The sequence below is a fragment of the Panthera uncia genome, assembly GCF_023721935.1.
Source record: "Panthera uncia isolate 11264 chromosome B3 unlocalized genomic scaffold, Puncia_PCG_1.0 HiC_scaffold_1, whole genome shotgun sequence".
Taxonomy (NCBI): Eukaryota; Metazoa; Chordata; class Mammalia; order Carnivora; family Felidae; genus Panthera; species Panthera uncia.
Genome location: NW_026057582.1, coordinates 38,254,580 through 38,272,102, shown reverse-complemented (window position 1 = coordinate 38,272,102; position 17,523 = coordinate 38,254,580). Strand labels below are relative to the sequence as shown.

The following is a 17,523-nucleotide window of genomic DNA, read 5'->3' as shown; positions in this document are numbered from 1 at the left end:
CATTGCTTAGAAGTCGCTCCAGATGAGCTGGGGTTTTTTAGCTGAATAGGTCAAAAGCTACAGAGTGTTAGACTTCTCATCTGGTGTCTGGTGGCAGCTTATCTTATAAGTGTCCCGAGATGGACACCTGTGTGTCACTTTGCCTTTAGGTAGCTCCCTCACTGTGGCAGGGCTTGTTCCTGGGGCTGAGTTACCCACTGAGGAGGCCACAGCTATTTCTGGTTCAATATGGTGACAGTGGAGCTCTCAGTGTGCTGGTGGTCAGCTTTTGTAGAGGGCAAGTTGGCTGTGTATCAGAAGTCTTCCAAATTAACATTTGGGCCCTAAAGATTCCATTTCTGGAAAGTCATCTTAAGAAAATAGATGATGATCGTGATCATGATGATAATAGCAGCAGCTCAGCTTGTGTTTTAAACAGGCCGGGCACCGGTCTAAGTGCTTTATACACATTTATTCATTTCTCATAATAATTTGCATTCCAGTAGCAGGGGAATTAATGAATAAACTGTGATGCCTCCATAAAACAGAGTATCGAACAGCCCTTAAAACTCGTGTTCTTGGGGCGCCTGGGTGGCTCAGTCGGTTGAGCGTCCGACTTCGGCTCAGGTCACCATCTCGCAGTCCGTGAGTTCAAGCCCTGCGTCGGGCTCTGTGCTGACCGCTCGGAGCCTGGAGCCTGTTTAGGATTCTGTGTCTCCCTCTCTCTCTGACCCTCCCCCGTTCATGCTCTGTCTCTCTCTGTCTCAAAAATAAATAAACGTTAAAAAAAAAAATCTTAAAAAAAAAAAAAAAAAAAATTTTAAAAAAAAAAAAAAAAAACTCGTGTTCTTGAAGGATATAGAAAATACACATGACAAAGTGTTAAATAAAAATGTGTGTTGTGAAACAACAATTTTATTATATTTTTAAAAACTAATCAAGTGTAAATAAAGATGGGTATGTGTGTATGTGTAATTGCTTTTATTTTCTATTTTTGGAGGGGGGAGCTAATGAAATTAGCAGTGTTTAAAATTTTATCCTTCATTATTCTAGTTTTACATTAATTTTTATTGAATGAAATGGACACCAGGTGGCGCTCTTGGATCCTGAGCATCCTCTAGAAAGCCGTCACACCAGACTAAGGCGTTTGTGCTTCATACACTCCCATTCGGGCTCAAACTGAAACTCTCAGTGGCTTAGATATGTTTTTAAATTATTCTTTCCTAAATGTAGTCCGCGCACATCGGGAGCTGGTACTGAAGTAGTTTCGCATGGCAGAACCTGATAATGTGTCAAGCTGAATTGATCTTTCCCCACCTGTTGTGTCGAGGGTTGAGGCAGCCAGTAACGTCTTCTGCATCCATAAATGCTTCATGCACCTGCCACGACTTCTGACTCCATGTTTTCCTACTCTTCCTTGCAGAAGCTCGTTTCCAGGTCGACTCTAAGACGACAGGGAAGGGAAAGCACCAAAGAAGGAAATGGGATCGGGGTTAACTCTTCCAGCCGACTTGGTATCGACAACTTTGAGTTCATCCGAGTGTTGGGGAAGGGGAGTTTCGGGAAGGTGAGTCATGGCTTTAGGTGTCCTGGTTAAAGTAAGCATGTTTGAGTGTGCGTGTGTGTATACACACGCATACTTCCCGAGTGCCGGGAAGTGTGTGTTCCCACACCCTCGGAGCCTCAAGAGTTCTCACGCCTGTGCTCCATCCTCCCACGCTGCCGTAGGTGATGCTGGCAAGAATAAAAGAAACAGGAGACCTCTATGCCGTGAAGGTGTTGAAGAAGGATGTGATCCTGCAGGATGACGATGTGGAATGCACAATGACAGAAAAAAGGATCCTGTCCTTGGCTCGCAATCACCCCTTCCTCACTCAGTTGTTCTGCTGCTTTCAAACGCCTGTAAGTAGGACTCACACGCATCACCTCAATGCCCTCCTTTCTTAAAGAGTTCAGATGTTAAAGGTTTCATAAAGAAGTGCATCAGACTTTAGAAGGATGAACTCCCATTCTAGGCTCTGTGAAGGAGCTTGGGTTTTAGTTCTGAGAGCAAATGGAAGAAATTTAGCAGACGAATGACAGATCAGGTTGTATTTTTTAACTATAAAAAAGATAACTTTCTGCAAGTGGTAATAGAAGCATCCTTTAATTATCTGTGTCCTTCCTCTGAAGGAAACTGTTATTACTGATTTCATTATGTACCTTTCCAGAGAATTTGTTGCACAGGAAAGCATACACCCACACTACATATATGTATCTGTATTTTTTAAAAACACAAATGGTAAGGATACTTTGCTCACTGGGAGATCATGACATGAGCCAAAGTTGGATGATTAACCTGCTGAGCCACCCATGTGCCCCTCCAGCTGCCTTATTTTTAAAATAACTGCAGAGTGGGGTGCTTGGGTGGCTCAGTGGGTTACGTGTCTGACTTCGGCTCAGGTCATGATCTCGCGGTCCGTGAGTTCGAGCCCTGCATCGGGCTCTGTGCTGACAGTTCAGAGCCTGGAGCCTGCTTCAGATTCTGCATCTCCCTCTCTCTCTGCCCTTCCCCTGCTCACACTGTTTCTCTCTCAAAAATAAAAAACATTAAAAAAAATTTTTTTTTAATAGTTGCATAGTATTCCAAGGCCAGGACATAATTTATATAACTTGTTTCCTATTGTTATACATTTAGATTGTGCCTAGCATTTTTATTCCAATCAATGTGGCAGTGAGTCCCCTTGTACTTTTATCTTTACGTATTGTTCTTTTATTTCTGTATGACATACTATTAGCAGTGGTATTGTTTGGGCAGTGGTATGTGCATTTAAAATTTTGACTGAGTCCAATTGGCCTTCTTCCCCATAGTAGTTCAAGATAGCTAACATTTTAACACCTGTATACCAGGCACTGTTCTAAGTGTCTATGAACATTGTCTCACTTAATCCTTAGAGTAGGCCTGTGAAGTGAGTTCTGTTAACACCGCTCCCATTTTTCCAGAGAAGGAGACTGAGGCCCAAAGAAATTTAGCTTCCAAGAGATGGAGGTTTTGACACTGGGCAGCCTGACTCTAGAGCCCAGGCTCTTATCTCTTGCTTGCCATATTTTTAAATGTACACTTTGAAGCCATGCGTGAGGCCTCTTTCCCCCGTTGTCCCATCGCACCATGTAGCCTATCATTTTGATGATCAGAGAGATTTACAAAATGGTTTCTTCAGAGTCCTAATTGGCATTTCTGGAACTGTGAGTGAGGCTGAACATTCATTCGCAGATGTGTAAGGATCACTTGTGTTTAAATACGTTGACCCTGTGCAGCCTGGAGAAGGTGGGGGTGGCAGGCAAGCCTAGGAGCTGGGAGACAGGATGTATGAAGAGTGTGTACTCTCATGCCAGCCAAGCATACTGAAAGTTGCTGGGGAGTCAGTTAATGCTCCTTCCTCTCATGGTCTGCACTCAAGGAGGCCACACCCTGCTCACCTCATGGTCCGTGGTTCGGTAAAACAGCCCCGGAGCCCGCACTGCCCCTGCTGCCCTGCCTGATTCTGGGCTGCCCATTCCTGGGTTCCTTGGACGCTCGTTATGCTCATCCTCTTCGCTTCCTGGAGAAGCCTTGAAATTCTATTTCCTGTGCTCTGTGCTTTGCCTACACAAAGCCCTCCTCACCTCTCCCATCCAGCGATTATCGCAGAGGGGAATAGGGTGACAGCTCAGGCTTGAAAACAGCCTTGTCAAGAAGGATGGTATCATTTGATGGATACCAGTTGTCTGCCTGCATTTCAGGCTTGAGCCTCAGGCTTCTACCGTGAATCACACAGCCAAACAGGGCTACACTCAGATCATCTTTCCATGGCCTGAGCCAAAGAGTGGATGGTTTTCTATGATATTGAGTTAGATGATCTAAACTGGCTGATAACCTTTGAATCAGACAGTTGACAGGCAGGTAGTGAACTTAGTCTGGTGGAGCAGTGGCCGTTATTTAAAGTTACTCTAATGAACGAACAAAGAAGTGTCTCACGCTCAACTCCAGGGGACTTCTGCCTGCCAAAGGAGATCCCCATGATTCTATAGAAGCCGTCAGAAGTCTCACCACAATTAGATTGTGTTATGGTAGAGTAGAACAAGAAATAAGCCTGGAACACACTGAGAGCCCAGTGAAAATAGCATGAAGAGTGCATAATTTTCTGGAAAAATATAAATTATACAATATAACAAATTATTGGTGGCCACACCGAATTTCTACAATGTTCAGCAGGTGAAATCTTAAGCATTGGCGGTTTATTTTTCCTAGTGATAGTTTCATGTGTGGCCACGAGGTGGCAGTCGTTACCGCATGGTGATTTTATTTCTCCACCCGAGCTGAGAACCGACACAGGGGGTTAGAATTTGTGTTTTGCAGTAGATGTCTCCAAAGCAAAGGATAAAAGAAATTTTCCCCTGCCCTAAGTCTAGATGATAAAGGAGAGAGGACCGACTTAAAGAATGAACTGAACTTTCCTCATGCTGAGATAGAGATACACAATTTTTATTTTGCTGTAGTTTATTCCTTCTCTCCAGTTGGCAAGGTATTACACTCCTTACTATGCGTGGCATTTATTTGCTGTGTCTGTCAGAAATCCTCAGTAACTATCTCCATTTGCTGTTGAAAAAGATAACTGTAAAGAATAGAAGATGTTAATTACTATAAGGAATTGCAGCAGATTCGTTACATTTTAGCTACTCAGTTTGGCAGGTCATGGCCTCTAAAATGAGATGCTAATCTGTGTGTTATGCTGAACTGTTACCGTCAGCATTTAGAAGTGAGCCGAGGTGAGGTACTGGGGTCACATCCCAGCTGTCTACAAAGTATTGTCTCATTATAAAGACTGTTAGAGGGGTGCCTGGGAGGCTCAGTCAGTTAAGTGTCCGACTTCATCTCAGGTCATGATCTCACGGTTCGTGGGTTCAAGCCCTGTGTCAGGCTCTGTGCTGACAGCTCAAAGTCTGCTTCAGATTCTGCCTCCCTCTCTCTCTGCCCCTCCCCTGCTCACACTCTGTCTCTCTGTCTCTCTCTCTTTCTCAAAAATAAATAAACATTTAAAAAAAAATTGAAAGACCCTTAGAGAACTCTTACTCTCCCCTGTCCATCCCTGTGGAGTGAGTGTCCCTGGGGCCTAGAGAAAGGGAACAGGAAACTTGCAGAGGCAGAGGGTCGCTTAGACTGTAAGTAGGGAAGACAAGGTTCACCTCTGGGTCGGGCTGACCCTGGAGCTGCCACTGTGCTCTGACCCATCAGCGCACATGTCATTGATTCAGCATCTGCCTAAGCACCTCCTGTCTGCCTTGGCTCCCCTCCAACCTGTTGCTATAGAAGCAGCATTGCCCTTGGAAGTGGAAGACCTGAGTTCTTCCAACTTTGTTTTCCTCTGAGTGGCTGAAGTCTACCTGAAAATTCTTTTGGGCTTTAAAGTTCTCATGGTTAAGATGAAAGAAGGATTGTGGTGAGGACCAAAGGAGAGAATGCAGAAATGCTTTGTACATGTGCAGCACTATTCCAAAATGAGTAAGACTCATTGCTGTGATGACTGCCTCCTTCCTTACACCAAAGAAAAATGTCCTGGGGCTTCCCAGGGGCCAGCATAGACCCCATATAGAGGGTATAGTAAACCCCTAATAGTAGGACTTTGGGAGCCACTCTAGTTCTTGGCAAACGCACAAAGGTCAATTTCAAATTGGTAAATAATTTATCAAGTTTGCTTCATAGGATTGTGTGCTCATAAATTACTGCCTCCAATTTTTTTCCTAATACTGCATGTTACTCACAAATACATAATTAAATTGCCATCCTCATACATTGGCGATAGCATAATTCCTAATAGTTTATGAATAATTTGATAATCTGGATCAAGACTCATAAAAGTATTTAAATTTTTTTATTTAATGTTTATTTTTGAGAGAGAGAGAGACAGAGTGTGAGCGGTGGAGGGGCAGACAGAGAAGGAGACAAAGATTCTGAAGCAAGCTCTAGGCTCTGAGCTGTCAGCACAGAGCCTGATGCAGGGCTCGAACCCACAAACCGCAAGATCATGACCTGAGCTGAAGTCGGATGCTCAACTGACTGAGCAACCCAGGTGCCCCCTCATAAAAATGTTTATACTCTGGGATCTGTTGGTTTTATTTCTGAAACTAGCCTAAGCAATAAAAATAAACGTTATATACAAAGACGTTTAAGTTTTCAGTGCACCATTTATAATAGGAAAATATTGGAACCAACTTGAGCATTCAGCAACAGGAATTTACTTAAATAATAAAATACTTAAATGTGATGAAGATTTTTCAGCTGGTAAAGAGATAATGAATATTAAGCTGTTGAATGACAACGTGTCATAAGCACCTAGCATGTATTATTTATTGCTTACGCTTCTTACAACAGCCCTGTAAGATAGGTACAATTATTGTCTTCATTTTGCTGAATGATAAAGTCCTGAGGACTTAAGTCCCTTGCTCAAAATCTAATATAGTAAATGGTGGAGCTAGGAAGTTAGAGCCCAGGAAATAATACAGAATTTATGATGATTGGTAGTGTATATCCACATCAGGATCTGCCCCAGACGGTGAATGGGCAAACCTAGCTCCTCCAAAAAGAGACAGGAAGGAAATTATGTGAAATAAACTACCAGGGATGGAATGAAGGTAGTGATGTGGCGGATGGTTTTTCTTCTTTGTTCTATTTTCTGATTTGGGTAATGTGACTATATTTCTTTAACGTTGAGGGTGGGGGGGATGGGGGGGATGGGGGGGATGGGGGGGAGGGCCCTGTGGGGGTGCAGGCCTAGTGAACACTGCCTTCCCGACTCTTCCAGGTTCTATTCCCTTCACACTCCTTTCGTCTTCATCAGTGGCTCTGGTGTCAGCAGCTGAGCATCCTGGCATTTATGGCCCGGAATCCAGGCCTCCCCACCCCCATCCCCAGCTCCCAGGGGCTGTCCACTGGCTCTCCTCCTGGAGCCTCAGCTGAGTGTGAAGGGAGGAAAGAACAAAGACGGGGCAGTAGCAGGAGGGGGAGTGGCAAAGTAAATACTGGTCAGATGCCTTAGCCTTTGTTCAGAGACCCAGTTTATTGAAGCAAAAATTTCCATTTGGAAGACATAAGACACGCTGTGCCCGGTGCCCAAGAACTGCCTGTCCGTCATCTGCAGGACCCGGGCCCAGGTCAGAGAGACAAGCCACAGCAGAGCCTCTCTTTTTTGGGATTGCTCCAGTCTGTGTTTGCAACCTGCTGCGTTCAGGGGGGCCACAGGGTGCATGGTCCCTTCCTTCATGAGGACAGAAGCCCAATGCTCTCATTTTCTACCCCCACCCCTCCTTCACTTGTCAGTGTTTCCTCAGGACATCTGGGCTGCCGGGGAGGGCCCAGGGTGTCCGCCTGCACAGGTTGTCCACGAAGCAGTGCACCTGGAATGCTGGCAGGGACACAGCTTTGCATAAGAAGCCACTCCTCAAATATTGATCAACAAAGCAGAAATCCTCCTTCTCAAGGTTAAAGTGTCCGGGAAACTTGTGTGCTATATGCTGTCCGCTTACACAACTGGTACACAGTGATTTCCATGTACTTAAGTCACCCTTGAAATACGTTATGAAAACTGTCTGGCAACGTGAGTGCTTGGGGACATTATTCTCTCCCTTGCAGTTATACCGTTGTATGAAGTATTAGGAGTGTGTGTGTGAGAGAGAGAGACAGACAGACAGACAGATGAGATAGCAAGATAGTCACGTGGCTCTGGAAGGAATCTTCCAGAATTTTATCAGGCAGGTGGCTCCACTGCTGCCTTCAGTGTCAGAGCTCTGAGTTCTGCTGGCTTAACTAGTAGTCCCCTTGTTTTTAAGAAGATCCTTTCATTAGATTTTTTTTTTCTGTATAAGCCCCTCCACCTGAAAATGTGTTTTTTGGTTTTTTTCTGTCAATGGACCCATTGGTGCAGAGAATGACCCTGCAGTTAGCTTCACGCATGTGGTGGGCGGGAAGCTGCAGCCTGCCCCAAAGCCCCACAGCCCTGCACGGCCCTGCTCGGCCCTGCACAGCCCCACAGCCCTGCATGGCCTTGCACAGCTCTGCTCAGCCCCATGGCCTTGCACAGCCTCACAGCCTTGCACAGCCCTGCACAGCCCTGCTCAACCCCACAGCCCTGCACGGCCCTACATAGCCTCACAGCCCTGCACAGCCCTGCACAGCCCTGCACAGCCCTGCTCAACCCCCGCACAGCCCTGACTGCATTCCAGTCTCTCCAGCTCTTTTTCCCTTTCCTGAGTGTTTAGTGGGTATTTGGCGGCGGTCACCAGGCCTGTTTGTCTGCTGATCTGGGGCTAGCAACTGGCCTAAGGGAAGAGAAGGCACACTTGGCCCCAGGAGAAGCATTACCCATGGTGCCCTGAGTTACAGTGACATCCAGACGAGGGGCAGAGACCCTGTGAGGTGAGGAGAGGGGAAGGTGCAGCCAAAAGAGCTAGAAAGGACAAGGTTCTGAAGAGGCCTCTGTTAATGCCTTCAGATAGCTGGTCAATTCTTGGAGCCTGGAGGGTCCCAGTTTGGTAGAGGGGGTGGGCGAAGAAGAAATAGAGGCAGCAGCTACTGTTCATTGAGACTTTAGTGTGTGTTCTAGGTGCTCATTCATTACCAGTGCCTGTACAATTGTGCATGTGGGCATTTCATAAATATCTGTTGAAGAAATATCTCATTTAATACCCTCAACAGTCCAGGGTGGTGTAGATACTATTATCTTCATTTTAAAGATCTGGAAACTGAGAGGTCCAGAGAGGTTAAATAATTTGCCCCCAAGCATACCACAAGCAAGAGTTAGACCATGGATTCTTAACCAGGTCATCTGGCTTAATACTCTATGCCGTTACTTTTAAAATACCTCAGATAGAAATGTCTCCTCCCTGGAATGTGTACAGCTGAGAAGAGTGTCATTAGGCAGGAATAAGGGCAGTTTTTCACAATACATAGTTTTGTAGCCTTTTATGAACCACCTAAGGATATTTCCCCTTATCTGTTTGGAACTAGGTTTCCTCCTTTCCCTGAGCAATGACGGCCACAAATACTATTTGGTCTGCTTATGGGTCATGTGTTAGAGTTTGCCTTTGGCTCAGATCGAAATAGAAAAATGAGCCAGAACATGGTGTTTCCCAGTTGGGCATGTTCCCAGCTTATTAGTAGCGCTCCATCTGGGGACAAAACGCACACAGACCATCTCCAGACTCTGGGTTTGTGTGTGTGTGTGGGGGGGGGGGGGGTCATTTGTGACCTTTGCTTCTGTCCTCTTGGGCTTTCTGTGGCCAAATGGGGCCATGAAAATGAATGGGGAAATAGGAGAATCTGAAGTTCGTGCTGTTCCTTTGGCTCTCCCTGCTCGGGTAGGACTGCCAGGGGACTTGGTGTGACAGAGGGGTTTGAAAGAGCTGGCGTGCTTCTCAATTCGAGGTCGTTGCACTGTAACTGGCCTTGTTGTCACTAGCCATCACCCACCTGACGATCTGGAGATCATGTAGACCTGCCACTTCCATATTCGGTAAGCTGGTTCATGGATTGTGTGTAATTTCCCTCCGTGTATCCAAGACTTGCCCTGGTCACAACGGGCCCTGTGCTTCCCTATGACTGTCCAAGCGTGGTGGTGTTAAGTGCTTTGTTGGACTTTTCCCTGACTGTGACTGGGAACCTGCCAGACTATAGATGCTCTGGCCCCCGCAGGGCCCTGTGTTGAAGCACTGGGCTTGAAGTGCCAGGGTTGGCTTCAAGGAGGAGAATGCGATGGGCCTTTTGCCAAATAGTTCAGTGAAAAGTCTATCAGTTCAGGATCACGCTGACTGCTAGCAAGAGAAACAGTCCTTTGAATCCTCAGTCTGATTGGGAAGAGAGGATTCATGCACATGGAAAAGCGTACGGTAGAGAGCGTGGAGTAAACACAGTCATACTACAAAAGGAAAGGTAGCTGACAATGAACACTCCAGGGCGCCCAGGTGGCTCAGTCGGTTAAGCGTCTGACTTCGGCTCAGGTCATGATCTCCTGGCTCGTGAGTTCGAGCCCCGCGTTGGGCTCTCCGCCGTCAGCACAGAGCCCCTTCGGATCCTCTGTTCCCTCTCTCTCTCTACCACTCCCCCTCTCTCTACCCCCTCCCCTGCTTGGGTGAGCTCTCTCTCTCTCTCTCTTTCTCTCTCTCTCTCAAAAATAAACAAACATTAAAAAATTTTGAAAAAGAAAATGAACACTGAACCCCGGGGAAATCTTTCCTACGTCCTGCCAATCTTTCCTCAGAAATGTAACCAGAATGGCTACAAGGCTAAGTAACTAGCATCTGAGCTGTAAGCAACACCAAGGGGCGGCCTGCAGGTGTTTCCCTTGGAAGCTGGATTGAGTCCTACCAAGACTGGGGCATTCAGGCCAAGGCCTAAAGCTACACTCGTGAGTGGCTGGGGGGCGTCCACCCCGCCCTGATGACAGAACTGTGCAGCATGAAAACCTGACCACGGCTCACACGCAAACCATAGACTGCAATGTATTCTAATTTTGAAACACTTGAGTTTTCTGTAACTACTTCATCACTCGTAAGTGCCCAGCTGTGTCCATCTTCCCTCAGTCCAACAACTGCCTATCCAGGGCCTCCCAACACAGAATCAGCCTTGTCTGTGCGGATAATCTTAGCTCAACTGCAAGTGTATCGAATTGCTGCTGGCCGGTGAGGCTAGAAGGTGTTTATTCAATCAGCAAATGTGCACTGAGTGCCTTCAGGGTTTCAGGCTCTGCTGTTAGCCCTGAGGATGCCGGCAGTGAACAAAACAGACAACTCTGTTGGACAACAAAACAGACAACAGGCAACTCTGCCCTCATGGAGCTGAGGTTCTCCTGGGGAGTCCATGGGCCTGAATAGGCTGTTTATAATGTCAAATCAGCTGGCGACCCTCCTTGGTGGGTTGGTCACAGAAGCAGTTCTGGGATTTCCGTATAGCGTAAGCTCAGAGCAGCCATGTGCCTAGAAGAGAGTCTAAGGGACTTGTCTTTTTTTTTTTTTTTTTTCGAGTCTCGTTGGCGTATAACTAGTTTCGTTAGTTTCAGGTGCACAACATAGTGGTTCGACAAGTTTGTATGTTATGCTGTGTTGGTGGGAATGTAAATTGGCACAGCCACTGTGGAAAACTGTACGGAGACGCCTCAAAAAATTAAAAATAGAAATGCCATATGGTCCAGTTAAGTCCGCTCTTGGGTATTTACCCAAAGAAAACGAAAACGCTAATTCAAAAAGATATGTGCCCCCTTATGTTTATTGCCGCGTTATCTACAATAGCCACGATAGGGCGCTTGTCTTGAAGCTACATTTGCATTTGAAGCACACTCCTGTTTTTTACCTGGGCACGGTGGATCTAGAACCTGGTGAAGATCCTGGGTGGCTCAAGCTGTCAGCGCGACCTCTGCTTGGCGATGGGTCCATTAGCACTGCTGGGCTTGGGGGCTCAAAGCAGGAGGCATAAGCGGAAGGGCAGCAGCCCAGTCCAGCCTGCTTCCTTGCTCCCCGCTGCCATTGTACGGTTATTCTCATCCCACTGGGGAAACCGGCCTCTTCACTGACAGTCCCTGCACAGGGCTGCCGAGACACCAGCCTCCCCCACGTTAACCCCGTGCCATCAAGACTGACTCTGCTGGTGTGCAGGGCTCTTCTTCACCCCCTTCCTGCCTTCTGTTGTCAGCTGATACCTTGGCTCACCAGCAGCCCTCCCTGCCTCTGCTGGAGGGCTTGGGCATGCCCAGTCTTCCCTTCGGGCCACCCAGGGAGTTCCTGTTTCCTTTCTGCGGAGGCATCCAACTTGTAGCTTATTTGTACTGCAAAAGAGCCTGCTGTATCTCTAGCTCACTCCTGCCTGCTTCTTGAGGATGTTTTGTAATGACTTACGGCTTCGGTGTCACGAAGGGATCCTTGGAGCTTTTCCCAGAGTCTCTTAATTCCATTCTTATGGTGTATGAGATTTTAAACATTAAAAATGATGTAATATCGAATTCCCAACTAAAACACAGGGGGAAAGTCAGTCCAGCACAATTCCTCCCTTTCCCACAATGCATGCGGTTCCCTTCCTCAGCGGTGGACCTTGGGAAGCACCTTCGTCTGCTTCCTTGTGCTTCCTCTCTCCTCCTCACTCCCAGGGAGCCCTGAGCTATGATGACCTTGTGAAGTGGGGACTAGCAGCAAGCCCAGACCTTCTAAACCAGGGTCTATTTACCAGTGAGTGAAAGGCAGTTCAAAATGAGTCAGATACCACCACCAACGTCAGGAACAGATACGGCAGAGCTGACCTAGACACTGGTTAAAGTTCTTCTGGAAGCCTGTAGAATTGAGGGACTGATCATTAGATTTGTCCCTTTGTACTTGGGTTTCAGAACAGATAGGAAGCAGGAAGCTTGCTTCCACCTGGCTCAGAACTTTATCCCCACTACCCTGACCTTCACCCAACGGGCCAGACAGTTTTAACAATCGAATGTCTGGTGAATTTTCAAACTTCCTCGTAAAAAAACATTCACTTATTTGCATAGTGTCATGTCATTTTCCTGCTCCTGACATTTGGGGCAGGGTAATCTTTTCTTATGGGGGATTGTCCTACGCATTGTTGGATCAGAGGCATCCCTGGCCTGTGCTCACTGCATGTGAATAGCATCTCCCTAGTTGTCTCCAGATGTTGCCAGATGTCCCCTGGGTGGGGTGGGGGAAAGGAAACCACTGCCTTATATGAATATCAGGTGGTCTGTCCTAGATACAGAAAGTTAAATGGACTAGAAGATCACGTTAGTCTTTACAGGGACCAAAGCAAAGTGTGTTAAATACTCCTCATCAAATTATAAGCATTTTTTTTTCTCTTCTGACTTTGAGACAGGCAAAGTTCTTGCTTGGGGGCCTGTAACAGTTCTCAGTGGCTGCACTGAGGCATTTGCTCAGTCTCGGGCCGTGGCTGGGAGGAAACTGGGTGCAAGCGTAGCGGGTCTGTTGAATGTGAGCCAGGGTTAGCACACTGCCAACAGCTCTGAACAGCAAAGCCTGCTGCGATAAGGCAGACGTATCAGAGCCTGGGGCGTCTAGGGAGCCAAAGATTAGCTCAGCGAGCATATATTTACAATGGCTTATATTTAAAAGCAAGAGATCGAAATAGCACAGCGTCTCTTGTTTTGGCATCGAATGATTTGCTTCCACTTTGCCATCAAGGTGTTGAATCAGTAACTTTTTATGAAAATCGTCTCCACCCTGAATCGCAAAGGGTGCCAGCCTATCTGTGAGTCAGACTCCCATCCCATGTGTGATGCGTATGACTGGGTTTTACAAGCAGAGATCATCAAAGCTTTAAGAAACATTTCTCAACCAGTGTAGAAAAATGTGCCAGTAACAATCCCAGTGTGCTTTGGGGGAAGCATGCTTGCTATTTTCTTTTGTTTGCCATACAGGGAAAACTTATAGTTACAAACTTACAGTTACAGATACTTTAGATACCTCAGAACTGAGTGCTGTCTAAATATTGAAAGTAGACCCTAACCACTGGACACGTTGGCTGTTTCTATATTGAATGGTACTATTAGGTCTATCTTGCATTTCTAATTCACTTCAGTAAATGTTTCCTTAGGGCACGTTGTGTGCCAGGGACTGAAAGCAATAAGGAAAAACAAAATGTGGACCTGCCCTCTAGTTGCTTTCAGTCAAGGATCATCTTAAACACAGATACCTATAACCTTGGGATAGAAGAAAAGTCATGACTTGGCCCTTGCGGAGGTTGAAAGGGCTCTGAGAGAAAGAGCTGTCTCAGCTGTATTTTGAGGATGCATCTGAGCCCTACAGTCATAGAGGGCTGAGGAGAGGACACAGGACGGGCCTCCCGGACAGAGGTGATAGCAATGCAGAGGCACAGAGGATTAAAATGTATGGTATGCCTAGGACACCCCAAATAAGTCGATGCAGCAGGATTGCAGGAGGGGAAATGTGGGTAGTGATGAAGCAAAGTCATCATGGGCCTGCCATCCTTTGCAAAGGAACTTAGACTCAATCATGGAGGTGAAGGGTGCTAGCAAGGGTTTTAAGCCAGAGGGCAACGGAAGACGTGCATTTTAGGAGGTGGCTCTCTGCAGGAAGAGGAGACCAGGGGTAGCAGATCTGGTAAGGATGCTGAAACAGGGTCCTGTCAGACCTGCTTGCTCCAAGGCAGCGGTCACTGAGTGGAGTCAAGGACATACTAAGGAGGTGGAATCGATAGGACTTTTTAGGGTAAGAGAGTGGGAGGAGTGGTCACAGTTCTGGTCAGTTGGGAGCCTGGGGGAATAGAGTATGATGAATTCGCTTTGCAGGAAGCCAAGTGGTAAGATGTTTGTTGCTCAGAAACATGGTTCAGATGGGAAATTGGATTTTGGTGTCCTCAGTGTCCTCTGGGTATATAGTAGAAAGTGTAATTTTTTTAATATTAAAAAAATAATAATTTATGTTGAGGGAGAGAGTGCATATGAGTGGGGGAGGGACAGAGATGGGGGAGAGAGAGAATCTCAAGCAGGCTCCACCCTGTCAGTGCGAGCCCTACACGGGGCTCGAACCCATGAACTGTGAGATCATGATCTGAACCAAAATCAAAGCCAGACACTCAACCGACTGAGCCACCCAGGCACCCCAAAAATGTAATTTAAAATATTTCGGTAGGTGTTTGTAGATAGGAGAGGAGAGCTGAGAAAAGAATTCTACGTAAGAGTGGAGAAGGGTGGCAGAAAGTCAGAAAGAAGAATCAGAAGGAAGTGGTTTCATGGGAGGAGGAACCCAGTGCCCACATGAAGTCAGTTCACCACAGGACTGGAAGCTGTAACTGGATCTGGGATGAGACTGTTGGTGTTGCTGTCTTAGTCTCTGCTCTGGTCCTTGCAACTTTAAAGGGCCCATCGGAACTCCATGTAACCAACTGAAGCTTCTCTACAAGGCCAACACGATATCCTCTCCCCTGGCTAAACCCTTAAAACTATTGGTGATTGCTTTCCCATCTTATTAGACTCTGCCTCTGTTACTTTGGTCTCCCTACCTTTATATAAGTCAAGTCTGTGTCTTTTTTCCTCCATGGACAGCAGAGATCAGTATGTGGCCCATAGTGCAGAAGGGGTTTGGAAAGGGGCTGTGGGGGTGTCGTTTGCTTGAGCGCATCTCATTCCCCAGATGAAGGGCCAGAGAAGAATGCGCTGTGGCTGTGCTAGAAGGAACAAAACTCAAAATAGCACATGGAATGCACATTCCAGGTGGAAATTCGGCAGGTACTACAAGACTGTAGAGCGGAGGCAAGAACAGACTCTTGGCTAACAGATTCCCAGGCATCCTCTCAAGGCAGACCGAATATTCTTGGCCTGATTTGCTGCTTCTCTGAGTGATTATTTAGACAACTATAACCCAGAATCTCCTCTTGTGAGGCAGACATGTCTAATTCATCCACAGATCATACGGAGAGATGAAATCTTGCCTTCTTTAAGAGGCTGCAAAGTTTAGGAACCTCTGTCATGAAAAATGATCTAAATAGAAATGGCATTTTTACTCTCTCCAATAGCCCTGTACAAACTAAATCCATTAATATATATTTTTTATTTTATTTTATTTTATTTTTGAGAGAGAGAGCGAGCAGGGGAGAGGGGCAGAGGGTCAGGGAGAGACAATCTTAAGCAGGTTCCATGCTCAATCAGGCACAGAGCCCTGCATGGGGCTCAATCTCATAACCCTGGAATCATGACCTAAGCCAGAATCAAGAGTCAGACGCTCAACTGACTGAGCCACTGAGGCACCCCTAGATCCATAAGTATCTTTAATAGACCTTCTATTTGGTGCTTAAACCAAAACCTTTACACAGAGAGTTGTACCATGTGAAATAATAATTTAAAAAAATCCTATTGTGCATATTTTTAAGTGACGAAACCTTTTCTAAAAAGGAAATTATAACCTAAGATATCGTCTTGGTAAACCAAAGTTCAGAATTTAAATTTGTGAATTTAATTCAGAATCAAAACACTATGACCAGTTGGCAGTAATCTGTTCTAAGATGCCTGTGTTTCCAGGCTAATAAAACTGATCTTTATCACAAAGTATCCTAAGTAGATACTCATACCATCCTCTTATTTCCATTAACTTAAATAGAGGTCCAGCTAATTGTAGGACTTCATAGAAATAGCACTGAAAATAGTATGCACCTGTTAAAAAAATTCACAGTTCAATGACTAAGTACATCAGGAAATTTATGTAATATAAGTGGAAAAGGAAAGATACATTTTTCATGTTCTCTTTTTCTCTTCTTTAAAGAGTGGTAAGTAGGGCATAAGGGGTAAATAAATTCTAATTAAAAACACCCTTGTTAAATTTCTTGTTTGCCCTGAAATCTCCAGTTCCTTGTATCCTAAAAGCCACAAACGGTTTTGTTTCCCCTTGTATTTGGATTCTATCTCTGGGTATCAGGATTATAGATGATTTTATTTTCATTTTATTTATTTTTTTCCTCGGTTTTCCATGTATTTACTTTATAACTACATTTGAACTATGAACATGTAATTACTTTTGCTTATTCTTTTAATGTTTATTTATTTTGAGAGAGAGAGTGTGTGCACAAGCCAGGAAGGGGCAGAGAGAGAGAGGGAGAGAGAGAGAGGGAGACAGTGAGGGGGAGAGAGAGAGAGAGAGAGAGAGAGAGAGAGAGAGAGAGAGAGAATATATCCCAAGGTGTCTCCCTGTTGTCAACACAGAGCCCGATGCGGGGTTTGATCCCATGAACCATGAGACCATGACCTGAGCTGAAATCAAGAGCTGGATGCTCAACCGACTGAGCCACCCAGACGCCCCTGTAATTACTTTTAAAAACAGAGAAAAAAACCACAAAGCTTTATTCTTAAAGGGAAATGAAGTGGTTCGTGAAGCAGGTCTGCTTCTCATTTCGAGCTCTTCCATGAACTATTTTAACTGCAGGTAAGGCAGTTTACTTCGTTGCCCTTACATACAATAAATGGGTAGAACTGATCTTGGCAGTTGGTTCCAGCTTTTGTGACATTCTAGTTTAAATCGTCGTAGAAACCAGAAATGGCCTCCTGCCATGTTAGCTCTCCAAGGGGTTATTTACCCTTTGCCAGGTCCAGGCACTACGCTTGGTGGTAGTAGAGATGTGTCATTTCCATCCGGGCTCTGCCTTCAGAGGTTTCAGGTCCTTAACAGAAAACAACACCAAGCACACAAGGCCAGTGCAGCCCAATGAGACTGGGCAAGATGTGTGTGGACCATTTTTTTTTTTTTTTTGGAAGTATAAAATACATTATGATTTAATTCTATTTAAAACAATGCAGTTTAAAATTTTATGATAAATTTTCTCATTAATGGCAAGTCACGCACTTGGATATTTTGAACTAGAGAATGTATTTGTGATATTGATCACTGTCCCCTCTCCCCTTAGGAATTACTGAGTGCTATCATTCAAGTACAAGTCAGACCAGAGAGGGCTCTGCCAGGAAGTGGAAGGACTTAAGCCCTGACATTGCTCTGTCTCCAGTCATGTTGACTGCTTAG

General features: G+C 45.7%; 1 protein-coding gene across 1 annotated transcript in view; it reads left to right on the top strand.

The window, feature by feature from the left end:
• Nucleotides 1–17,523, top strand: part of PRKCH (protein kinase C eta) — a 232,227-nt gene that overhangs the window by 133,021 nt on the left and 81,683 nt on the right. The window contains exons 8-9 of the mRNA XM_049611510.1: nt 1,403–1,546; nt 1,708–1,881. Of these exons, the coding sequence (XP_049467467.1) occupies nt 1,403–1,546; nt 1,708–1,881 (318 nt within the window). The remainder of the gene's footprint in view (nt 1–1,402; nt 1,547–1,707; nt 1,882–17,523) is intronic.